This window comes from Chiloscyllium punctatum, chromosome 34 (assembly GCF_047496795.1).
Source record: "Chiloscyllium punctatum isolate Juve2018m chromosome 34, sChiPun1.3, whole genome shotgun sequence".
In the NCBI taxonomy this organism is placed as follows: Eukaryota; Metazoa; Chordata; class Chondrichthyes; order Orectolobiformes; family Hemiscylliidae; genus Chiloscyllium; species Chiloscyllium punctatum.
Window position 1 is genome coordinate 32,855,162 of NC_092772.1, and position 25,344 is coordinate 32,880,505.

The 25,344-nt window shown below is 62.5% G+C and overlaps 1 protein-coding gene across 1 annotated transcript; it reads left to right on the forward strand.

The window, feature by feature from the left end:
- The first annotated feature begins 1,048 nt into the window (after positions 1 to 1,048).
- On the forward strand, positions 1,049 to 23,965 carry LOC140458784 (uncharacterized). The gene is made up of 3 exons (XM_072553421.1): positions 1,049 to 1,318; positions 12,668 to 13,089; positions 20,952 to 23,965. Exons 2-3 carry the CDS (start codon positions 12,730 to 12,732, stop codon positions 23,643 to 23,645), a joined length of 3,054 nt encoding a protein of 1,017 aa, XP_072409522.1. The 5' UTR covers positions 1,049 to 1,318; positions 12,668 to 12,729; the 3' UTR covers positions 23,646 to 23,965.
- The last annotated feature ends 1,379 nt before the right edge of the window (positions 23,966 to 25,344 follow it).

Here is a 25,344-nt window from a genome sequence, read left to right on the forward strand (position 1 = left end):
GAGGGAGTGCAGTGAAGATCTACTAGACTGATTCCTGGGATGGCACAGTTGTCGTACGAGGGCAGAAATTTCCGGTCTTTCCCCCCTCCCCCCCCCCTCCTCCTCCCCTCCCCCCCCCCTCCTCCCCTCCCCCCCCCTCCTCCTCCCCTCCCCCCCCCCTCCTCCCCCCTCCTCCCCCCCCCCCCCCCTCCTCCCCCCTCCTCCCCCCCCCCCCCCTCCCCCCCCCCTCCTCCTCCTCCCCCCCCCCCCCTCCTCCTCCCCCCCTCCCCCCCCCCTCCTCCCCCCCCCCTCCTCTCCCCCCCCCCCCCTCCTCCTCCCCCCCTCCTCCCCCCCCCCTCCTCCCCCCCCCCTCCTCCCCCCCCTCCTCCCCCCCCCCTCCTCCCCCCCTCCTCCCCCCCCCTCCTCCCCCCCCCCCCCCTCCTCCCCCCCCCCCCTCCCCCCCCCCTCCTCCTCCTCCCCCCCCCCTCCTCCTCCTCCCCCCCCCCTCCTCCTCCCCCCCCCCCCCTCCCCCCCCCTCCCCCCCCCCTCCTCCTCCCCTCCCCCCCTCCCCCTCTCCCCCTCCCCCTCCCCCTCCCCCCCCCCTCCCCCTCCCCCCCCTCCCCCCCCTCCCCCTCCCCCTCCCCTCCCCCCCTCCCCCTCCCCCTCCCCTCCCCCCCTCCCCCCCCCCTCCCCCCCCCCCCTCCCCCCTCCCCCCCCTCCCCCTCCCCTCCCCCCCTCCCCCTCCCCCTCCCCCCCCTCCCCCTCCCCTCCCCCCCTCCCCCCCCCCTCCCCCCCCCCCCCCTCCCCCCTCCCCCCCCTCCCCCCCCTCCCTTCCCCCCCCCCCCTCCCCCCTCCCCCCCCCCCCCTCCCCCCCCTCCCCCTCCCCTCCCCCCCTCCCCCTCCCCCCCCCTCCCCCTCTCCCCCCCCCCCCCCTCCCCCCTCCCCCCCCTCCCCCTCCCCTCCCCCCCTCCCCCCCCCCCCCCTCTCCCCCTCCACCCCTCCTCTCCCCCTCCACCCCTCCTCTCCCCCTCCACTCCCCCACTCCCCCACTCCTCCTCTCCTCCTCTCCCCCCACTGCAAACATGTTGACACCATGACTCAACAGGAAGCAATCTGACCTCAGGCTGACGTCAGAGAGCACCAGGCCGGAAGAGTGGGCTTCACCACAACGCAGTGCCTGTTGGGTAATGACGTTCAGGAGACGGCCCAAAGAGACTGCGCGCGCAGTAACGCGGGCGCGGGTTGGCTGTTGCGGGAGAGCGGGACGACCAATAGGAGAGCGGCAGGAGCCGCGGTGTGTCACCAGGAGCGGCGTCGGCGAGAGGAGAGAGAGAGGAAGGTACCGGCACCGGGGGGGGGGGGTCAGTGAGATATTTAATATTATACACCGGGGGGACGGGGTCAGTGAGATATTTAATATTATACACCGGGGGGGGTGGGGTCAGTGAGATATTTAATATTATACACGGGGGGGGTCAGTGAGGTATTTAATATTATACACCGGGGGGGGTGGGGTCAGTGAGATATTTAATATTATACACGGGGGGGGGGTCAGTGAGGTATTGAATATTATACACCGGGGGGGGTGGGGTCAGTGAGATATTTAATATTATACACGGGGGGGGTCAGTGAGGTATTTAATATTTATACACCGTGGGGGGGTGGGGTCAGTGAGCATATTTAATATTATAGCACGGGGGGGGGGTCAGTGAGGTATTTACTATTATACACGGGGGGGGTGGGGTCAGTGAGATATCTTAATATTATACACTGGGGGGGTGGCGGTCAGTGAAATATTTAATATTATACACCGGGGGGGGGTCAGTGAGTATTTAATAATTAGTACACCGGGGGGGGTGGTCAGTGAGATATTTAATATTATACACCGAGGGGGGGTCAGTGAGATATTTAATATTATACACCGGGGGGGGGGGTCAGTGAGATATTTAATATTATACACCGGGGGGGGGGTCAGTGAGATATTTCAATATTATACACCGAGGGGGGGGTCAGTGAGATATTTAATATTATACACCGGGGGGGTGGGGGGTCAGTGAGATACTTTAATATTATACACCGGGGGGGGGGGTCAGTGAGATATTTAATATTATACACCGGGGGGGGGGGGGTCAGTGAGATATTTAATATTATACACGGGGTTGGGGGGTCAGTGAGATACGGGGATGGGGCTGTTTAATATCGTGGTACGGGGAGAGGGGCTGGGGCCTGTTTAATATCGTGTACGGGGAGAGGGGCTGGGGCCTGTTTAATATCGTGTACGGGGAGAGGGGCTGGGGCCTGTTTAATATCGTGTACGGGGAGAGGGGCTGGGGCCTGTTAATATCGTGTACGGGAGAGGGTGGGCTGTTAATATCGTGTACGGGGAGAGGGGGCTGGGGCCTGTTTAATATAGTGTACGGGGTGAGGGGCTGGGGCCTGTTTAATATCGTGTACGGGGAGAGGGGCTGGGGCCTGTTTAATATCGTGTACGGGGAGAGGGGCTGGGGCCTGTTTATATCGTGGTACGGGGAGAGGGGCTGGGCCTGTTTAATATCGTGTACGGGGAGAGGGGCTGGGGCCTGTTTAATATCGTGTACGGGGAGAGGGGCTGGGGCCTGTTAAATATCGTGTCCGGGAGAGGGAATGGGGCCTGTTTAATATCGTGTACGGGAGAGGGGCTGGGCCTGTTTAATATAGTGTACGGGGGTGAGGGGCTGGGGCCTGTTTAATATCGTGTACGGGGAGAGGGGCTGGGACCTGTTTAATATCGTGTACGGGGAGAGGGGATGGGACCTGTTTAATATTGTGGTCGAGAGGGGTGGTGCTGGAAAAGCCCATCAGGTCAGGCAGCACCTGAGGAGCAGGTGATTTGACCTTGTCGTGGATCAATTCCATCTTTGAGTTTTTCTGTGCAGTTTGTACTTTCTCCCTGTGTCTGCGTGGGTTTGCCCCAGTTTCCTCCCACAGGTCATTAATTGGCTGATTAGATCGATTGACCATGCTCCGTTGTCCTGTAGTGACATGGGATGTGCTGGTTCTGTCACTGCCAATGCTGGGTTCCGCAGGTGCATTGGGGTCTGTTGTGTGGGACGGATGCTGTTAGAGTGTTGTGTGGACCTGATGAGCACAATTGCCTCTTTCTGAACTGTTGGGATTATATTCAGATTAGGTTCCAACAAGTCCACTCCGCCCCTCCAAAGAGTAACCTGCCCAGACCCTATATTTACCCCTGACCACTGCACTTAACCACACATCCTGAGGACTATGGGACAATTTAGCACGGCCAATCCACCCTTAACCTGCACATCTTTGGAGTGTGGGAGGAAACCGGAGCAAACCCACGCAGACACGGGGAGAATGTGCAAACTCCACACAGAGGCTGGAACCAAACCCGGGTCCCTGGTGCTGTGAGGCAGCTGTGCTGCCCCATTGAGAATAACTCAACTGTGTTATATCCTAGAGTAACTAAACTCTACAGTACCATCGAGTTGCCAAACTGTAGTACATAAAATAGAGTAATTAAACTGTCGTTTGACAGATCGAATATTTAAATTGTATGTTCAAGAAGGAGTAATTAAACTGTATAATGTGTTAGAAAGGTAGTGACTAAATTATACCATAGAGTCCAGAGGGGGGACTGTCTGCCCCACACCGTGTGTCCTGGAGGGGACTGTCTGCCCCACACCGTGTGTCCTGGAGGGGACTGTCTGCCCCTCGCCGTGTGTCCTGGAGGGGACTGTCTGCCCCTCGCCGTGTGTCCTGGAGGGGACTGTCTGCCCCTCGCCGTGTGTCCTGGAGGGGACTGTCTGCCCCTCGCCGTGTGTCCTGGAGGGGACTGTCTGCCCCTCGCCGTGTGTCCTGGAGGGGACTGTCTGCCCTCGCCGTGTGTCCTGGAGGGGACTGTCTGCCCCTCGCCGTGTGTCCTGGAGGGGACTGTCTGCCCCTCGCCGTGTGTCCTGGAGGGACTGTCTGCCCCTCGCCGTGTGTCCTGGAGGGGACTGTCTGCCCCTCGCCGTGTGTCCTGGAGGGGACTGTCTGCCCCTCGCCGTGTGTCCTGGAGGGGACTGTCTGCCCCTCGCCGTGTGTCCTGGAGGGGACTGTCTGCCCCTCGCCGTGTGTCCTGGAGGGGACTGTCTGCCCCTCGCCGTGTGTCCTGGAGGGGACTGTCTGCCCCTCGCCGTGTGTCCTGGAGGGACTGTCTGCCCCTCGCCGTGTGTCCTGGAGGGGACTGTCTGCCCTCGCGTGTGTCCTGGAGGGGACTGTCTGCCCCTCGCCGTGTGTCCTGAGGGGACTGTCTGCCCCTCGCCGTGTGTCCTGGAGGGGACTGTCTGCCCCTCGCCGTGTGTCCTGGAGGGGACTGTCTGCCCCTCGCCGTGTGTCCTGGAGGGGACTGTCTGCCCCTCGCCGTGTGTCCTGGAGGGGACTGTCTGCCCCTCGCCGTGTGTCCTGGAGGGGACTGTCTGCCCCTCAGCCGTGTGTCCTGGAGGGGACTGTCTGCCCCTCGCCGTGTGTCCTGGAGGGGACTGTCTGCCCCTCGCCGTGTGTCCTGGAGGGACTGTCTGCCCCTCGCCGTGTGTCCTGGAGGGGACTGTCTGCCCTCGCCGTGTGTCCTGGAGGGGACTGTCTGCCTCGCCGTGTGTCTGGAGGGGACTGTCTGCCTGCGTGTGTCCTGGAGGGGACTGTCTGCCCCTCGCCGTGTGTCCTGGAGGGGACTGTCTGCCCCTCGCCGTGTGTCCTGGAGGGGACTGTCTGCCCCTCGCCGTGTGTCCTGGAGGGGACTGTCTGCCCCTCGCCGTGTGTCCTGGAGGGGACTGTCTGCCCCTCGCCGTGTGTCCTGGAGGGGACTGTCTGCCCCTCGCCGTGTGTCCTGGAGGGGACTGTCTGCCCCTCGCCGTGTGTCCTGGAGGGGACTGTCTGCCCCTCGCCGTGTGTCCTGGAGGGGACTGTCTGCCCTCGCCGTGTGTCCTGGAGGGGACTGTCTGCCCCTCGCCGTGTGTCCTGGAGGGGACTGTCTGCCCCTCGCCGTGTGTCCTGGAGGGGACTGTCTGCCCTCGCCGTGTGTCCTGGAGGGGACTGTCTGCCCCTCGCCGTGTGTCCTGGAGGGGACTGTCTGCCCTCGCCGTGTGTCCTGGAGGGGACTGTCTGCCCCTCGCCGTGTGTCCTGGAGGGGACTGTCTGCCCCTCGCCGTGTGTCTGGAGGGGACTGTCTGCCCCTCGCCGTGTGTCCTGGACCCTCGCCGTGTGGCCTGGAGGGGACTGTCTGCCCCTCGCCGTGTGGCCTGGAGGGGGACTGTCTGCCCCTCGCCGTGTGTCCTGGAGGGGACTGTCTGCCCCTCGCCGTGTGTCCTGGAGGGGACTGTCTGCCCCTCGCCGTGTGTCCTGGAGGGGACTGTCTGCCCCTCGCCGTGTGTCCTGGAGGGGACTGTCTGCCCCTCGCCGTGTGTCCTGGAGGGGACTGTCTGCCCCTCGCCGTGTGTCCTGGAGGGGACTGTCTGCCCTCGCCGTGTGTCCTGGAGGGGGACTGTCTGCCCCTCGCCGTGTGTCCTGGAGGGGACTGTCTGCCCCTCGCCGTGTGTCCAGGAGGGGACTGTCTGCCCCTCGCCGATGTGGCCTGGAGGGGACTGTCTGCCCCTCGCCGTGTGGCCTGGAGGGGACTGTCTGCCCTCGCCGTGTGGCCTGGAGGGGACTGTCTGCCCCTCGCCGTGTGGCCTGGAGGGGACTGTCTGCCCCTCGCCCGTGTGGCCTGGAGGGGACTGTCTGCCCCTCGCCGTGTGGCCTGGAGGGGGACTGTCTGCCCCTCGCCGTGTGGCCTGGAGGGGACTGTCTGCCCCTCGCCGTGTGGCCTGGAGGGGACTGTCTGCCCCCTCGCCGTGTGGCCTGGAGGGGACTGTCTGCCCTCGCCGTGTGGCCTGGAGGGGACTGTCTGCCCCTCGCCGTGTGGCCTGGAGGGGACTGTCTGCCCCTCGCCGTGTGGCCTGGAGGGGACTGTCTGCCCCTCGCCGTGTGGCCTGGAGGGACTGTCTGCCCCTCGCCGTGTGGCCTGGAGGGGACTGTCTGCCCCTCGCCGTGTGGCCTGGAGGGGGACTGTCTGCCCCTCGCCGTGTGGCCTGGAGGGACTGTCTGCCCCTCGCCGTGTGGCCTGGAGGGGACTGTCTGCCCCTCGCCGTGTGGCCCTGGAGGGGACTGTCTGCCCCTCGCCGTGTGCCTGGAGGGGACTGGTCTGCCCCTCGCCGTGTGGCCTGGAGGGGACTGTCTGCCCCTCGCCGTGTGGCCTGGAGGGGGACTGTCTGCCCCTCGCCGTGTGGCCTGGAGGGGACTGTCTGCCCCTCGCCGTGTGGCCTGGAGGGGACTGTCTGCCCCTCGCCGTGTGGCCTGGAGGGGACTGTCTGCCCCTCGCCGTGTGGCCTGGAGGGGACTGTCTGCCCCTCGCCGTGTGGCCTGGAGGGGACTGTCTGCCCCTCGCCGTGTGGCCTGGAGGGGACTGTCTGCCCCTCGCCGTGTGGCCTGGAGGGGACTGTCTGCCCCTCGCCGTGTGGCCTGGAGGGGACTGTCTGCCCCTCGCCGTGTGGCCTGGAGGGGACTGTCTGCCCCTCGCCGTGTGGCCTGGAGGGGACTGTCTGCCCCTCGCGTGTGGCCTGGAGGGGACTGTCTGCCCCTCGCCGTGTGGCCTGGAGGGGACTGTCTGCCCCTCGCCGTGTGGCCTGGAGGGGACTGTCTGCCCCTCGCCGTGTGGCCTGGAGGGGACTGTCTGCCCCTCGCCGTGTGGCCTGGAGGGGACTGTCTGCCCCTCGCCGTGTGGCCTGGAGGGGACTGTCTGCCCCCTCGCCGTGTGGCCTGGAGGGGGACTGTCTGCCCCTCGCCGTGTGGCCTGGAGGGGACTGTCTGCCCTCGCCGTGTGGCCTGGAGGGGACTGTCTGCCCCTCGCCGTGTGGCCTGGAGGGGACTGTCTGCCCCTCGCCGTGTGGCCTGGAGGGGACTGTCTGCCCCTCGCCGTGTGGCCTGGAGGGGACTGTCTGCCCCTCGCCGTGTGGCCTGGAGGGGACTGTCTGCCCCTCGCCGTGTGGCCTGGAGGGGACTGTCTGCCCCTCGCCGTGTGGCCTGGAGGGACTGTCTGCCCCTCGCCGTGTGGCCTGGAGGGGACTGTCTGCCCCTCGCCGTGTGGCCTGGAGGGGACTGTCTGCCCCTCGCCGTGTGGCCTGGAGGGGACTGTCTGCCCCTCGCCGTGTGGCCTGGAGGGGACTGTCTGCCCCTCGCCGTGTGGCCTGGAGGGGACTGTCTGCCCCTCGCCGTGTGGCCTGGAGGGGACTGTCTGCCCCTCGCCGTGTGGCCTGGAGGGGACTGTCTGCCCCTCGCCGTGTGGCCTGGAGGGGACTGTCTGCCCCTCGCCGTGTGGCCTGGAGGGGACTGTCTGCCCCTCGCCGTGTGGCCTGGAGGGGACTGTCTGCCCCTCGCCGTGTGGCCTGGAGGGGACTGTCTGCCCCTCGCCGTGTGGCCTGGAGGGGACTGTCTGCCCTCGCCGTGTGGCCTGGAGGGGACTGTCTGCCCCTCGCCGTGTGGCCTGGAGGGGACTGTCTGCCCCTCGCCGTGTGGCCTGGAGGGGACTGTCTGCCCCTCGCCGTGTGGCCTGGAGGGGACTGTCTGCCCCTCGCCGTGTGGCCTGGAGGGGACTGTCTGCCCCTCGCCGTGTGGCCTGGAGGGGACTGTCTGCCCCTCGCCGTGTGGGCCTGGAGGGGACTGTCTGCCCCTCGCCGTGTGGCCTGGAGGGGACTGTCTGCCCCTCGCCGTGTGGCCTGGAGGGGACTGTCTGCCCCTCGCCGTGTGGCCTGGAGGGGACTGTCTGCCCCTCGCCGTGTGGCCTGGAGGGGACTGTCTGCCCCTCGCCGTGTGGCCTGGAGGGGACTGTCTGCCCCTCGCCGTGTGGCCTGGAGGGGACTGTCTGCCCCTCGCCGTGTGGCCTGGAGGGGACTGTCTGCCCCTCGCCGTGTGGCCTGGAGGGGACTGTCTGCCCCTCGCCGTGTGGCCTGGAGGGGACTGTCTGCCCCTCGCGTGTGGCCTGGAGGGGACTGTCTGCCCCTCGCCGTGTGGCCTGGAGGGGACTGTCTGCCCCTCGCCGTGTGGCCTGGAGGGGACTGTCTGCCCCTCGCCGTGTGGCCTGGAGGGGACTGTCTGCCCCTCGCCGTGTGGCCTGGAGGGGACTGTCTGCCCCTCGCCGTGTGGCCTGGAGGGGACTGTCTGCCCCTCGCCGTGTGGCCTGGAGGGGACTGTCTGCCCCTCGCCGTGTGGCCTGGAGGGGACTGTCTGCCCCCTCGCCGTGTGGCCTGGAGGGGACTGTCTGCCCCTCGCCGTGTGGCCTGGAGGGGACTGTCTGCCCCTCGCCGTGTGGCCTGGAGGGGACTGTCTGCCCCTCGCCGTGTGGCCTGGAGGGGACTGTCTGCCCCTCGCCGTGTGGCCTGGAGGGGACTGTCTGCCCCTCGCCGTGTGGCCTGGAGGGGACTGTCTGCCCCTCGCCGTGTGGCCTGGAGGGGACTGTCTGCCCCTCGCCGTGTGGCCTGGAGGGGACTGTCTGCCCCTCGCCGTGTGGCCTGGAGGGGACTGTCTGCCCCTCGCCGTGTGGCCTGGAGGGGACTGTCTGCCCCTCGCCGTGTGGCCTGGAGGGGACTGTCTGCCCCTCGCCGTGTGGCCTGGAGGGGACTGTCTGCCCCTCGCCGTGTGGCCTGGAGGGGACTGTCTGCCCCTCGCCGTGTGGCCTGGAGGGGACTGTCTGCCCCTCGCCGTGTGGCCTGGAGGGGACTGTCTGCCCCTCGCCGTGTGGCCTGGAGGGGACTGTCTGCCCCTCGCCGTGTGGCCTGGAGGGGACTGTCTGCCCCTCGCCGTGTGGCCTGGAGGGGACTGTCTGCCCCTCGCCGTGTGGCCTGGAGGGGACTGTCTGCCCTCGCCGTGTGGCCTGGAGGGGACTGTCTGCCCCTCGCCGTGTGGCCTGGAGGGGACTGTCTGCCCCTCGCCGTGTGGCCTGGAGGGGACTGTCTGCCCCTCGCCGTGTGGCCTGGAGGGGACTGTCTGCCCCTCGCCGTGTGGCCTGGAGGGGACTGTCTGCCCCTCGCCGTGTGGCCTGGAGGGGACTGTCTGCCCCTCGCCGTGTGGCCTGGAGGGGACTGTCTGCCCCTCGCCGTGTGGCCTGGAGGGGACTGTCTGCCCCTCGCCGTGTGGCCTGGAGGGGACTGTCTGCCCCTCGCCGTGTGGCCTGGAGGGGACTGTCTGCCCCTCGCCGTGTGGCCTGGAGGGGACTGTCTGCCCCTCGCCGTGTGGCCTGGAGGGGACTGTCTGCCCCTCGCCGTGTGGCCTGGAGGGGACTGTCTGCCCCTCGCCGTGTGGCCTGGAGGGGACTGTCTGCCCCTCGCCGTGTGGCCTGGAGGGACTGTCTGCCCCTCGCCGTGTGGCCTGGAGGGGACTGTCTGCCCCTCGCCGTGTGGCCTGGAGGGGACTGTCTGCCCCTCGCCGTGTGGCCTGGAGGGGGACTGTCTGCCCTCGCCGTGTGGCCTGGAGGGGACTGTCTGCCCCTCGCCGTGTGGCCTGGAGGGGACTGTCTCTGCCCCTCGCCGTGTGCCTGGAGGGGACTGTCTGCCCCTCGCCGTGTGGCCTGGAGGGGACTGTCTGCCCCTCGCCGTGTGGCCTGGAGGGGACTGTCTGCCCCTCGCCGTGTGGCCTGGAGGGGACTGTCTGCCCCTCGCCGTGTGGCCTGGAGGGGACTGTCTGCCCCTCGCCGTGTGGCCTGGAGGGGACTGTCTGCCCCTCGCCGTGTGGCCTGGAGGGGACTGTCTGCCCCTCGCCGTGTGGCCTGGAGGGGACTGTCTGCCCCTCGCCGTGTGGCCTGGAGGGGACTGTCTGCCCCTCGCCGTGTGGCCTGGAGGGGGACTGTCTGCCCCTCGCCGTGTGGCCTGGAGGGGACTGTCTGCCCCTCGCCGTGTGGCCTGGAGGGGACTGTCTGCCCCTCGCCGTGTGGCCTGGAGGGGACTGTCTGCCCCTCGCCGTGTGGCCTGGAGGGGGACTGTCTGCCCCTCGCCGTGTGGCCTGGAGGGGACTGTCTGCCCCTCGCGTGTGGCCTGGAGGGGACTGTCTGCCCCTCGCCGTGTGGCCTGGAGGGGACTGTCTGCCCCTCGCCGTGTGGCCTGGAGGGGACTGTCTGCCCCTCGCCGTGTGGCCTGGAGGGGACTGTCTGCCCCTCGCCGTGTGGCCTGGAGGGGACTGTCTGCCCCTCGCCGTGTGGCCTGGAGGGGACTGTCTGCCCCTCGCCGTGTGGCCTGGAGGGGACTGTCTGCCCCTCGCCGTGTGGCCTGGAGGGGACTGTCTGCCCCTCGCCGTGTGGCCTGGAGGGGACTGTCTGCCCCTCGCCGTGTGGCCTGGAGGGGACTGTCTGCCCCTCGCCGTGTGGCCTGGAGGGGACTGTCTGCCCCTCGCCGTGTGGCCTGGAGGGGACTGTCTGCCCCTCGCCGTGTGGCCTGGAGGGGACTGTCTGCCCCTCGCCGTGTGGCCTGGAGGGGACTGTCTGCCCCTCGCCGTGTGGCCTGGAGGGGACTGTCTGCCCCTCGCCGTGTGGCCTGGAGGGGACTGTCTGCCCCTCGCCGTGTGGCCTGGAGGGGACTGTCTGCCCCTCGCCGTGTGGCCTGGAGGGGACTGTCTGCCCCTCGCCGTGTGGCCTGGAGGGGACTGTCTGCCCCTCGCTGTGTGGCCTGGAGGGGACTGTCTGCCCCTCGCCGTGTGGCCTGGAGGGGACTGTCTGCCCCTCGCCGTGTGGCCTGGAGGGGACTGTCTGCCCCACACTGTGTGTCTTGGCGGGGACAGTCTGTCCTGGAGGGGAGAGTAACCCAGTATAGAATGATCTGTATAATATGTAGGATGTGAGTAATGTGGGAATAATGTATAAGGAGGAATGTGTAATTACCCTAAAATTTACATCACTATATATCAATAAACCCAAAATGTGTTCGTCATCAGTTTAAAAATCCTGTGTGCAGAGTAATGCATGTATATTATCAACATTATGAATATCTGGAATAAGCGGCATAAAATATAGAATGTGTAATGTTGAATGTCTGGAGAGAATAATGAATGTATATTTATTCCAAAAGTAACCGATATAAATGTGTGGACAGTAATTCATAGTAAAATGTAGAGCAATTTGACATAGTACAGAGGGACTGATTAATGCAAAATAATAGAGGAATTTTAAAAAGTATAAATTACTATATTCTATTCACTGTTTTGAATATTATGTGTGAAAAATATGCAATAATGAGTCATTAATGTAAATAGTGTAATTATAAAGAGCTTATTTAAATACTATCGGAATTGGGGGGGTAGCGAGAGAGAGAGTTGTTAATAAATGGACAGGGGAAGTAAGAGTAATCACATGGTTCCCAGTAGAGAGAGGGGATCGAAAGAGGGAAGGAGTGGGATTGGCGATTGAGAGATAGGGAGCAGCTAGTTTTCCAGGCCAAGAGAGTGGATGAAGTTGAGGGAATGCGGTGTTGGCAGGACTGAGGAGTCTGGGGAATTGGCTGGTGAAGAGTGAGGGAGTGGGTGTCCTGAGACAGGACTGTGAAGAGAAGGGATACTTGAGCAGGGGATGTGAAGGATTGAAAGAGTGGGAAAGGAGAGGGCTGGGAGAGCGCAGTCACTCAGCGTTGGGCCAGGGAAACAGGGAGTTGGCAGAGATACCACTGGGTGAGGGTGATGCAAGGATAGTTAGCTTGGTGGGATGGGGTGATGGACAGGGTAAATGGGGGTGTGGGAGATGGGAGAGAAAAGGAGGGCAGAAGCTTGAGACTAAGGTGGGGTAAGGAAGAGAATATGAGCAGAGATGACAAGTTAGAAATGTGGGAGTGGGTCATTTGGCCCCTCGAGCAAACCAACATTCAATGAGATCATGGCTCATCTGTTGTTTAACTCCCTAACTACCTGTCTCTGGCCCACATGCCTTACATTTTTCGTAAGCAAAAGCATTATCTGTCTCACGTTGAAAATTAACAGCTGATCTAGGATTCCAAACATCTCCCACTCTGTGTGTGTGTCTGTGTGTGTGTGTGTATGTGTGTCAAAGTGCTGCCTAACATCTCTCGTGGACATCTCTGGCCCTAATTCTTGGACTCTGCTCAATCGTTCCAGAATCTCTGAACCATTTGTATAAACCTATGCAAACTCCCTCCAATGCTAATCAGGGTCGTGCCCAGATCTGCTCCCGGTGCTCCAAATAGGGTTGATCCAGCATTTTGCAGAACAGCAACATAACCTCTGCATCCTTACACTCCAGTCCTCTAGATTTGAGGACCAGCATTCCATGGGATCTCTTGATTATTTTCTGTATCTGTTCTTGGCATTTTAAAGGTTTATGCATCTAAGCAAACTCCCTCCCCCCCCCCCCCCCCCCCCCCCCCTCCGCCAAGGTTCCTTCGGGGAGTGTGGGTGAGGCAGGAGTGCTGAAGAGAGGGGGCAGGGTGCAAAGACGTGATGGGAGAGAGTGTATGGGGACCATGAGAGTGAGGGATGTGAGAGGGGAGGTTGTGGCATGGAGGGAGGAGGGGTGAAAGAGAGACCGGGGGACAGGAGATGGGAGCCAGGAGGAGGTAGGTGTGGAAGGAAAGGGAGCCTGTGTGACTCAACCCATTGATCTGACAGTGTCTCTCCCTTCCAGGTGATGCCGCCCTTGTAGCACCCTCTCTGCGAGGGTGAGAGAGAGGTGTGACAGGGAGAACGATGGAGACGCAGAGCAGTGCACCGATGGAGCACCAGTACATGTGCTCCGAGTGTGGTCAGCTGTACAACACCCTGGAGGAGGTGCTGCTGCACCAGCAAACCCACGTTGGGCTGCATGTGTATGTGTGCCCCGAGATGGCTGACTCCGAGATGAAGGAGCTGGGCCTGACCCACCCCGGTGGCAGTGCCGAGAGCCGGTTCCAGTGCCTGGAGTGCGGGCAGCTGCTGAGCAGTCCCGATGAGTTGCTGCAACACCAGGGACTACATGCCAAGGAGGGCCTGGTCTGCGGCAAGCTGGAGATCGGTAGCTTTAGCCTGACCGAGGACAGCCATCATTACGAATGCTCAGAATGCAAGCAGGTAGGTGGGAGGAACCAACTCCCCCCCCCCCCCCCCCCCCAGCAAGTTGGGCAGAGAGAACCTGCCGTTTCAAACCCACTCGAGAAGCCTGCTTATTCCCTGTGACACTCGGCTCTCACCTACTTATGTCTCCTGGCCCCCTGTGAATAATCCCTGTATGTGCACCCCCCCCCCCCCCAGCTCCATTTCCCCAGCCATCATGCTACTTTACGTCTCTACCCTGACTCCCACCTTCAGTGTTAATACCACTCTTTCCTCGCTACTGCCAGTTCTGATGAAGAGCCGTTGAGTCATGCAGCGCGGAAACAGGTCCTTTGGTCCAACCAGTTCTTGCTGACTGTAATCCCAAATTTAAAATACCCTCACCTGCCTGCACTTGTCCCATATCCCTCCAAACCTTTCTGATTCATGTCCTTATCCAAATGTCTTTTAAATGTTGGAACTGTACCCACATCCTCCACTTCCTCGGGCAGTTCATTCCATATACTGTGTTTTTAAAAAAACACAAAAAAATTGCCGCTGATGTCCTTTCGAAATCTTCCTCCTCTTGCCTTTCTTAAACAAAACCCCTAGTTTTTAACTTTTTCCACCTTTGGGAAAAGACTGTCGTCACTCACCTTATCCATGTCATAGAGTCACGGAGATGTACAGCACAGAAACAGACCCTTCGGTCCAACCTGTCCATGCTGACCCAGATATCCCAACCCAATCTAGTCCCACCTGCCAGCACCCGGCCCATATCCCTCCAAACCCATGCCCCTCATGATTTGATAAACCTCTGTAAGTCACCCCTCAACCTCTTTTTGCTCCAGTGGGACAAAGTCACAGACTATCCGGCCTCCCCTATAACTCAAACCCTCCATTCCCAGTGGCAAATCTTTTCTGAACCCTCTCCAGTTTAATAATATCCTTCCTTTAACAGTCACCAGACTTGAAACATTAACTCAGCCTTTCCCTGCCAGAAGTGCTGAGTTCCACCAGCAATTTCTGTTTTGGTATTCTGTACTTTATTCCTTGGAGTGCCTGGGATACAATTCACTCATCTTGGTGATGTATCCACCTTCAAAAGGGGTCAGACCTTCCACTGCGTCCCATCCCGATCTACTTATTTTACCCCAGGGTTCAATTGTTCCCTGTCTTGAAGTGGAATGTGTGCATTTTCCCCCTCATTTGTGAAGACAGAGACACCGTACTCATTAATAAACCCTGACCAAATATTCTGTATCTGTGCACAAGTTACCCTGTATAACTCTGACGAGCACAACTCTTTCTTTAGTCATCCCCTTGTTCATTGTATACAGATCAAAGATTTATGAATTTTCCTTTATATTACCAGCCAATCCTTTTTCTGTATCTTTCTTGGCTGATTTCCCTTTAATCCAAAACCTAATCTTCGGATGCAATTATTGCTGAAGGCGTTTTTATTCCTGCTTTCTCTGCACTCCTGGATAACCAGGGATTTGAGATTTGACAGCACCAGCCTTTTTTTCTTTGTAGGGACGTGTCTCCATTGAGTCTTGCTTTTGGGTGATCGTCACTGACTTTCCTTTAAGTGGCTGTCTCCAGTTCACCTTGGTCAGATCCCCTCTCGGCTTCATAGCAGTTATCCCTCTTCTTTACTCCTGTCTGTGTCCTTCATTAACTGCACAACTCTCACCCACCAGTACTGTAAGTACATCGTACAATCACTACAGTGTGCAAGCAGGCTATTCGGTCCATCAAGTCCACACTAAATCCCAAAAACATCATCCCGACCATAACCCTGCAGCCCTGCATCTCCCGGCACACCTCTGGACAATGGAGCAGGTTCCCATGATCAGTCTGCCCTAGCCTGCACATTGGTCCCACTTCATCTCTAAGACTAAATCATGAATTGTATCCCTGTCAACTTGACGGATGTGCTGATTAAAAGAAAAGTTGTCTTGAAATCCGTTTAAGAAGGTTGTTCCCACTATGCCTTTAATACTCTTTGTGTATCAGTTAATGTTATGGAGGTTAAGCCTCCGTCTCCCTGCCTGCCGCCTGGGATACAGCACTGGGCGGGATGGGTCTGGCAGTGTAACACTGGGCTATGGCACTGGGAGGGGATGGGTCTGGCAGTGTAACACTGGGCTATGGCACTGGGAGGGGATGGGTCTGGCAGTGTAACACTGGGCTATGGCACTGGGCGGGATGGGTCTGGCAGTGTGTAACACTGGGCTATGGCACTGGGAGGGGATGGGTCTGCCAGTGTAACACTGGGCTGTGGCACTGGGAGGGGATGGGTCTGGCAGTGTAACACTGGGCTGTGACACGGGGGGAATGGGTCTGGCAGTGTAACACTGGGCTACGGCACTGGGAGGGGATGGGTCTGGCAGTGTAACACTGGGCTACGGCACTGGGAGTGGATGGGTCTGGCAGTGGAACACTGGGCTGTGGCACGGGGGGAATGGGTCTGGCAGTGTAACACTGGGCTGTGGCACTGGGAGGGGATGGGTCTGGCAGTGTAACACTGGGCTGTGGCACTGGGAGGGGATGGGTCTGGCAGTGTAACACTGGGCTGTGGCACTGGGAGGGGATGGGTCTGGCAGTTTAACACTGGGCTGTGGCACTGGGAGGGGATGGGTCTGGCAGTGTAACATTGGGCTGTGGCACTGGGAGGGGATGGGTCTGGCAGTGTAACACTGGGCTATGGCACTGGGAGGGGATGGGTCTGGCGGTGTAACACTGGGCTATGGCACTGGGAGGGGATGGGTCTGGCAGTGTAACACTGGGCTGTGGCACTGGGAGGGGATGGGTGTGGCAGTGTAACACTGGGCTACGGCACTGGGAGTGGATGGGTCTGGCAGTGTAACACTGGGCTGTGGCACGGGGGGAATGGGTCTGGCAGTGTAACACTGGGCTGTGGCACTGGGAGGGGATGGGTCTGGCAGTGTAACACTGGGCTGTGGCACTGGGAGGGGATGGGTCTGGCAGTGTAACACTGGGCTGTGGCACTGGGAGGGGATGGGTCTGGCAGTGTAACACGGCTATGGCACTGGGAGGGGATGGGTCTGGCAGTGTAACACTGGGCTATGGCACTGGGAGGGGATGGGTCTGGCAGTGTAACACTGGGCTACGGCACTGGGAGGGCACGGGTCTGGCAGTGTGTAACACTGGTTTGTGGCACTGGGCGGGGATGGGTCTGGCAGTGTAACACTGGGCTGTGGCACTGGGAGGGGATGGGTCTGGCAGTGTAACATTGGGCTGTGGCACTGGGAGGGGATGGGTCTGGCAGTGTGTAACACTGGGCTATGGCACTGGGAGGGGATGGGTCTGGCAGTGTGTAACACTGGGCTATGGCACTGGGAGGGGATGGGTCTGGCAGTGTAACACTGGGCTGTGGCACTGGGAGGGGATGGGTCTGGCAGTGTAACACTGGGCTATGGCACTGGGAGGGGATGGGTCTGGCAGTGTAACACTGGGCTACGGCACTGGGAGGGCACGGGTCTGGCAGTGTGTAACACTGGTTTGTGGCACTGGGCGGGGATGGGTCTGGCAGTGTAACACTGGGCTGTGGCACTGGGAGGGGACGGGTCTGGCAGTGTGTAACACTGGGCTATGGCACTGGGAGGGTACGGGTCTGGCAGTGTGTAACACTGGGTTGTGGCACTGGGCGGGGATGGGTCTGGCAGTGTAACACTGGGCTGTGGCACTGGGACGGGATGGGTCTGGCAGTGTAACATTGGGCTATGGCACTGGGAGGGTATGGGTCTGGCAGTGTAACACTGGGCTACGGCACTGGGCGGGATGGGTCTGGCAGTGTAACACTGGGCTGTGGCACTGGGCGGGGATGGGTCTGGCAGTGTAACACTGGGCTGTGGCACTGGGCGGGGGGGGCGGGTCTAGCGGTGTGTGGCAATGGGGGGGGACGGGTCTGGCGGTGTGTCGCACTGGGCCGCGGCATTGGGGGTGGATGGGTCTGGCAGTGTAACACTGGGCTATTACACTGCCAGACCCACTCTCGCCAGTGTAACACTGGGCTGTGGCACTGGGAGGGGATGGGTCTGGCAGTGTAACACTGGGCTACGGCACTGGGAGTGGATGGGTCTGGCAGTGTAACACTGGGCTGTGGCACTGGGAGGGGATGGGTCTGGCAGTGTAACACTGGGCTGTGGCACTGGGAGGGGATGGGTCTGGCAGTGTAACACTGGGCTGTGGCACTGGGGGGAATGGGTCTGGCAGTGTAACACTGGGCTGTGGCACTGGGAGGGCATGGGTCTGGCAGTGTAGCACTGGGCGGGGGGGCGGGTCTAGCGGTGTGTGGCAATGGGGGGGGACGGGTCTGGCGGTGTGTAGCACTGGGCCGCGGCATTGGGGTGGATGGGTCTGGCAGTGTAACACTGGGCTATTACACTGCCAGACCCACTCTCGCCAGTGTAACACTGGGCTGTGGCACTGGGAGGGGATGGGTCTGGCAGTGTAACACTGGGCTGTGGCACTGGGAGGGGATGGGTCTGGCAGTGTAACACTGTGCTGTGGCACTGGGAGGGGATGGGTCTGGCGGTGTAACACTGGGCAGTGGCACTGGGAGGGGATGGGTCTCATAGTGTAACACTGGGCTATGGCACTGGGAGGGGATGGGTCTGGCAGTGTAACACTGGGCTGTGGCACTGGGGGATGGGTCTGGCAGTGTAACACTAGGCTACGGCACTGGGAGTGGATGGGTCTGGCAGTGTAACACTGGGCTGTGGCACGGGGGGAATGGGTCTGGCAGTGTAACACTGGGCTGTGGCACTGGGAGGGGATGGGTCTGGCAGTGTAACACTGGGCTGTGGCACTGGGAGGGGATCGGTCTGGCAGTGTAACACTGGGCTGTGGCACTGGGCGGGCGGACGGGTCTGGCGGTGTGTAGCACTGGGCCGCGGCATTGGGGGTGGATGGGTCTGGCAGTGTAACACTGGGCTATTACACTGCCAGACCCACTCTCGCCAGTGTAACACTGGGCTGTGGCACTGGGAGGGGATGGGTCTGGCAGTGTAACACTGGGCTGTGGCACTGGGAGGGGATGGGTCTGGCAGTGTAACACTGGGCTACGGCACTGAGCGGGATGGGTCTGGCAGTGTAACACTGGGCTATGGCACTGGGTGGGATGGGTCTGGCAGTGTAACACTGGGCTGTGACACTGGGAGGGGATGGGTCTGGCAGTGTAACACTGGGCTACGGCACTGGGAGGGGATGGGTCTGGCAGTGTAACACTGGGCTACGGCACTGGGAGGGGATGGGTCTGGCAGTGTGTAACACTGGGCTATGGCACTGGGTGGGATGGGTCTGGCAGTGTAACACTGGGCTGTGGCACTGGGAGGGGATTGGTCTGGCAGTGTGTGGCACTGGGAGGGGATGGGTCTGGCAGTGTAACACTGGGCTACGGCACTGGGAGGGGATGGGTCTGGCAGTGTAACACTGGGCTACGGCACTGGGAGGGGATGGGTCTGGCAGTGTGTAACACTGGGCTATGGCACTGGGTGGGATGGGTCTGGCAGTGTAACACTGGGCTGTGGCACTGGGAGGGGATTGGTCTGGCAGTGTGTGGCACTGGGAGGGGATGGGTCTGGCAGTGTAACACTGGGCTACGGCACTGGGAGGGGATGGGTCTGGCAGTGTAACACTGGGCTGTGGCACTGGGAGGGGATGGGTCTGGCAGTGTAACACTGGGCTGTGGCACTGGGAGGGGATGGGTCTGGCAGTGTAACACTGGGCTATGGCACTGGGCGGGATGCGTCTGGCAGTGTAACACTGGGCTGTGGCACTGGGAGGGGATGGGTCTGGCAGTGTAACACTGGGCTATGGCACTGGGAGGGGATGGGTCTGGCAGTGTAACATTGGGCTGTGGCACTGGGCGGGATGGGTCTGGCAGTGTAACACTGGGCTGTGGCACTGGGAGGGGATGGGTCTGGCAGTGTAACATTGGGCTGTGGCACTGGGAGGGGATGGGTCTGGCAGTGTAACACTGGGCTATGGCACTGGGCGGGATGGGTCTGGCAGTGTAACACTGGGCTGTGGCACTGGGAGGGGATGGGTCTGGCAGTGTAACACTGGGCTATGGCACTGGGAGGGGATGTGTCTGGCAGTGTAACATTGGGCTGTGGCACTGGGCGGGATGGGTCTGGCAGTGTAACACTGGGCTGTGGCACTGGGCGGGATGGGTCTGGCAGTGTAACATTGGGCTGTGGCACTGTGAGGGGATGGGTCTGGCAGTGTAACACTGGGCTATGGCACTGGGAGGGGATGGGTCTGGCAGTGTAACATTGGGCTGTGGCACTGGGAGGGGATGGGTCTGGCAGTGTAACACTGGGCTATGGCACTGGGAGGGGATGGGTCTGGCAGTGTAACACTGGGCTGTGGCACTGGGAGGGGATGGGTCTGGCAGTGTAACACTGGGCTGTGGCACTGGGAGGGGATGGGTCTGGCAGTGTGGCACTGGGAGGGGATGGGTCTGGCAGTGTAACATTGGGCTGTGGCACTGGGCGGGATGGGTCTGGCAGTGTAACACTGGGCTACGGCACTGGGAGGGGATGGGTCTGGCAGTTTAACACTGGGCTGTGGCACTGGGAGGGGATGGGTCTGGCAGTTTAACACTGGGCTGCGGCACTGGGAGGGGATGGGTCTGGTAGTGTGGGCCTGGCCGGAGTGTAGCCCTGGGCTGTGACCCTGGTGGGAGCGGGTCTGGATGGGGGGGTGACCCTGGGCTGTGACCCTGGCCGGGGTGTGATCCTGGGCTGTGGGCCTGGCCGGAGTGGACCAGGCCGGGGCGTGGGCCTGGTCGGAGTGGGCCTGGCCGGGGCCTGACCCTGGGCTGTGGGCCTGGCCGGGGCCTGACCCTGGGCTGTGGGCCTGGCCGGGGCCTGACCCTGGGCTGTGGGCGTGACCCTGGGCTGTGGGCGTGACCCTGGGCTGTGGGCGTGACCCTGGGCTGTGGGCCTGGCCGGAGTGGGCCTGGCCGGGGCGTGACCCTGGGCTGTGGGCCTGGCCGGGGCGTGACCCTGGGCTGTGGACCTGGCCGGGGCGTGACCCTGGGCTGTGGGCCTGGCCGGGGCCTGACCCTGGGCTGTGGGCCTGGCAGGGGCGTGACCCTGGGCTGTGGGTCTGGCCGGGGCGTGACCCTGGGCTGTGGGCGTGACCCTGGCTGTGGGCGTGACCCTGGGCTGTGGGCGTGACCCTGGGCTGTGGGCGTGACCCTGGGCTGTGGGCCTGGCCAGGGCCTGACCCTGGGCTGTGGGCCTGGCCAGGGCCTGACCCTGGGCTGTGGGTCTGGCCAGGGCCTGACCCTGGGCTGTGGGCCTGACCCTGGGCTGTGGGCCTGACCCTGGGCTGTGGGCCTGACCCTGGGCTGTGGGCCTGACCCTGGGCTGTGGGCCTGGCTGTGGGCCTGACCCTGGGCTGTGGGCCTGACCCTGGGCTGTGGGCCTGACCCTGGGCTGTGGGCCTGACCCTGGGCTGTGGGCCTGACCCTGGGCTGTGGGCCTGACCCTGGGCTGTGGGCCTGACCCTGGGCTGTGGGCCTGACCCTGGGCTGTGGGCCTGACCCTGGGCTGTGGGCCTGACCCTGGGCTGTGGGCCTGGCTGGGGCCTGACCCTGGGCTGTGGGCCTGACCCTGGGCTGTGGGCCTGGGCTGTGGGCCTGACCCTGGGCTGTGGGCCTGGCCGGGGCCTGACCCTGGGCTGTGGGCCTGGCTGGGGCCTGGCCTGACAGTATTTCTTGGCCTGGTTGTGAGTTTGGATGTTAACATTGTTCAGTGCTGACTGTGGGTGTGCACGTGCGAGCGTGTGTTCGGGCTGCTCCATAGCACAGTATAAAGGCAGGCAGGTCATTCACACTGTCTGTCTCTGCTGTTGTCCCACAGATCTTCACCCGAACTGAGGAAGCTGTGTCCCACCAGCAGCAGCATGCCAAAGAGTACCTGGGCAGTGCCGACTACGTGGAGTTTGCCGTTCATAACTGTGAGAGCTTGCACCAGATGCTGATCGGTGAACAGTTCCAGCAGTGTTCGGAGTGTGGCCAGCTCCTCAGCACCATGGAGCAGTTCCTGCAGCACCAGGGACTCCACACCAAAGCTGCTCCCACCGAGAATACTGAAGATCCCGAAGCCGTGAGTGAAGGAGAGTGCACCGGGCTGGACAGCGTGGCACGGTACATGTGTGGGGATTGCAATGCTGACTTCCCGAGCCCCCGTCTGCTGCTGGCACATCAGACCACCCACGGCAAGGAGTGCCCTATGCACGGCCTGGCACGGGACACTGGGTCCTCAGACTGCTGCCAGGGCTGGCAGGAAGGTTCAGGATCTGGGCCTGAGCAGCCGGCTTCCTCGCCCAGAGCCCAGGGCACAGGCGACAGCACCGACCACTGCCCGCGTAGTGCCAGCCCAGCTCCCCAGAGCCTGAATATGAACCACACCGCCCAGGGCGCAGCCGATCTGCCAGGCACCCTCGGAGGGGCGGGGTCCTCCGGGTCGGCACAGGGAGTTGTGGGGAGCGCAGCAATGGAAATAGTGGCTGTGGCAAACTCTGGAGTGGCATCGGGGGCAGTGGGGGGCATGGGAGTGATACAGGGGACTGTGGGTGGGGCTGGTGTGGTACCAGGGGCTGTGGAGGGCCCAGGATTGGTGTCGGGCGGTGTGGGTGTCTCTGGTGCGGTGCCGGGAGAGGTGAGGGATCATTGCTACCAGAACGCGAGCACCCTGGCAGCGCGCGGAGAGGCGCAGACTGCCGACGATGAGCCGTGTTCTCAGCTCCTGGAGGTCCCTCGACTCCAGACTGTCTCTGAGGTGCAGGCCCAGCCTCCCGGTGAAGCCCAGGGCACTCCCACTGCCGCTCCCGGCAAGGTCCAGCCGCTGGACTGCGCCGAGTGCGGCAAAGTGTTCACCACTGCACGCCGGCTCCTGCAGCACCAAAAGACCCACCTGAGCCGCGCTCACGACTGTCCCGACTGCAAACGGAGCTTCAAGAAGGCCTCATCGCTGGAGCAGCACCTCCGTAGCCATAAGGGGGAGGTGCTGTACCTGTGCACCGACTGCGGCAAGGGCTTCAGCACCGAGGCGGCGCTGGTACAGCACCGGCGGCTGCATACCGATGACCCACTGCACCGCTGCGGCGAGTGTGGCAAGGCCTTCAACAACATGACCAAGTTCCTCTATCACCGGCGCACTCACACCACTGCCGCAGCTCCCGGGAAAGCCGCCAGTGGCCCGGCCAAGAAGGAGGGCGAGAGGAAGGAGCCGGCAGCTGCCAGCGGCCCGGAGCCGACTGACCCGGCCCAGGAGGGGCCCGGAGCTACGCCCGCCGCCCCCGGGGCGCGTCCCAGCACCGTGTTGGTCTACGAGTGCGGCCTGTGTGGCAAGGAGTTTGGCAAGCAGTCTCAGCTCCTGCGGCACCGGCGCCTGCACAACTGCGAGCGGCGGCACAAGTGCCAGGTCTGCGGCAAGGCCTTCCGCAAGCCGGTGCACGTCAAGAACCACATGCGCACCCACACGGGCGAGCGGCCTTTCCAGTGCGCTGAGTGTGGCAAGACCTTCACCACACTGGCCAATCTGATGCGGCACCACCAGACCCACACCGGTGAGCGGCCCTACAAGTGCGAGTTCTGCGGCAGGGCCTTCGCCCAGTCGTCCAACCTCCAGCAGCACCGTCGCATCCACACCGGCGACCTGCCCTTCAAGTGCCCCGACTGCCCCAAGGCCTTTGCCCGTGCCTCCAAGCTCCTGCTGCACCGGTACTGCCACACCGGCGAGCTCCCCTACACCTGCTCGGACTGCGGCAAAGGCTTCACCCGGCAGCGGCGGCTGGAGCTGCACCGTCTGCTGCACACTGGTGAGGTGCCCCACCGGTGCCCAGACTGCGGCCGCCAGTTTGCCGACGGCTCCAAGCTGGAGGAGCACCGCTGCTCGGGCCGCTGCGCCGACTCCCACGACTGCAAGAGCTGCGGCAAGCGGTACCACTCGCTGGGCAGCCTGCAGCTCCACGAGCGGAGCCACACCGGAGAGCGGCCCTACGGCTGCCGCCAGTGCGGCAAGAGCTTCACCAGCGCCGGCAGCCTGTCCCTGCACGAGCGGCGGCACACCGGCGAGCGGCCCCACCCCTGCCACGAGTGCGGCAAGCGCTTTGGCTCCTCGTCCAGCCTCCTGCTGCACCGCCGCATCCACACCGGCGAGCGGCCCTTCAAGTGCGGTGACTGCGGCAAGGCCTTCAAGCAGTCCAACCACCTCCGGGAGCACCGCCGCACCCACACCGGCGAGCGGCCCTACAAGTGCGAGACCTGCGGCAAGGGCTTTGTGCAGTCCATGCACCTGCTGGACCACCGTCGGATCCACACGGGCGAGCGGCCGCACCCCTGCGGCAAGTGCGGCAAGAGCTTCAAGACCCCTTCCAACCTGCGCAGCCACCGCCGCACCCACACCGAGCCCCACATTGTCTGCACCGAGTACGGTGAGGCCTTCGCCATTATCGAGTCCAGCGAGGCCATCCCCACCACCATTGTGGAGACCATTGAGATTTACCAGGCCACCCTGGACGACAGCATCCAGGTGGATGGCTTTGTATGAAAGGCAGTTTGCTGTCACTCCGTGGCCTCTGCTCCTGTTACCAGGACCCTGAGCACCGAACAGAGACACTGAATGTACGCGCAGCGCCTGTGAGGCAGGCAGGGTGGCTGCTTTCACCATTGTACATTTCCCACAAGGTTTACCAGACGACGTGATTTTGAAGAGTTTATTTTCTTTCCTCCCAACCCCTCATTCCTCGCCTCCTGCTGTTTATTCGTCTGAGACTCGCTCCCGGGCGGTGATGGTGACTGGGATCCAGTTTAATTTTCCTGTTGTGTGTGTGTGTGTGTGTGTGTGAAATACAGAAGTTGTTCCTCGAACTCGCCTCTTGGTCGTTTCATTTCACGGCGCATTTCCCAGAGCTCGTCCCCTCCCCAACCCCCTCCCGTCCCCAACCAACCAACCTGTCTGTTGTCGTCGACTAGACGCGTGACACACCTTAACTCAAAGGTGAGGGAGAAGGTGATAGGTCACGTAGGGAGTGATGGACGGGTCCAGAGGGTGGTGCCAAGTTGGAGGCTTGGGACTGGGATAATGTGGGCGGAGGGGAAATGTGGAAGCTGTTGAACTCTGCATTTATCCCGTGTTTTTGCAGGGTCCCAAGAATATGAAGTGTTCTTTTCTGCAGGAGTCAGGTGGTAACAGTTTTGACGGTGGAGGTGGCCCAGGATCTGCATGTCCTTGACGTAGTGGGAGGGGGGAGTTGAAGTGTTCAGCCACAGGGTGGTGGGTGCTTGTGTCCCAGAGATATTCTCTGACCGATCCACAAGAAGACGTCCTGTCTCCCCGATGTAGAGGAGACCACACTGGGTGCAACGGCTGCAGTCGATGACATTGGTGGAGGTACAGGTAAATTTCTGACGGATGTGTTTTTCTGTTTGGAAGTGGCGGAGGATGAAGCGTTTTTTGTTCAGCTTCTAATTCACATGGACGCACCTTCCGCCGCCTCCTCAAATTCACCTGGACCATCTCAGAAACCTCCCTCCCCTTCCTTGCCCCCTCCATCACCGTCTCTGGCGATTAACTAACCACAAGCCCACCGCCTCCCACAGCTACCTAGACGACACCACCTCCCACCCTCACATGTAAAAACACCGTCCCTTATTGTCAAACCCTCTGCCTCCTCAGCATCTATTCTGAGGATGGTCAATTCCACCTCAAAGTCCCAGATGGCCGCCTTCCACAGGCGCCACTTCCCTTCTCATTCCCTCCAACTCATCTCCTCCACTTCATGCACTACTGCCCTTGAACCCCGCCCTTCCCAATGCGACAAGGACAGAACCCCAGCCCAGTCCTCACCTTCCACCCCCAGAGAAAGTGAGGACTGCAGATGCTGGAGTACCAGAGTTGAAAAACGTGGTGCTGGAAGAACACAGCAGGCCAGGGCAGCATCCGAGGAGCAGGAGAATCGACGTTTCGGGAATAAGCCCTTCTTCAGGAATGAAGAACCTCATTCCTGAAGAAGGACTTGTGCCCGAAACGTCAGTTCTCCTGCTCCTCGGATGCTGCCTGGCCTGCTGTGTTTTTCCAGCAACACGTTTTTCAACTCCCCTTCCACCCCACCAACCTCCGCATACAATGCATCATCCTTCACCACTTCTGCCACCTCCAAATGGACCCTACCACCAGAGAGAGATTTCCCTCCACATCCCTATCAGCGTTCCGAAAAGACCATTCCCTCCGTGAATCCCTGGTCAGG

Coding starts and splice junctions, on each gene's coding strand:
- LOC140458784 (XM_072553421.1), top strand. CDS start 12,730: ATGGAGACGCAGAGCAGTGCACCGATGGAGCACCAGTACATGTGCTCC. Junction 13,090..20,951: donor AATGCTCAGAATGCAAGCAG/GTAGGTGGGAGG, acceptor GTTGTCCCACAG/ATCTTCACCCGAACTGAGGA.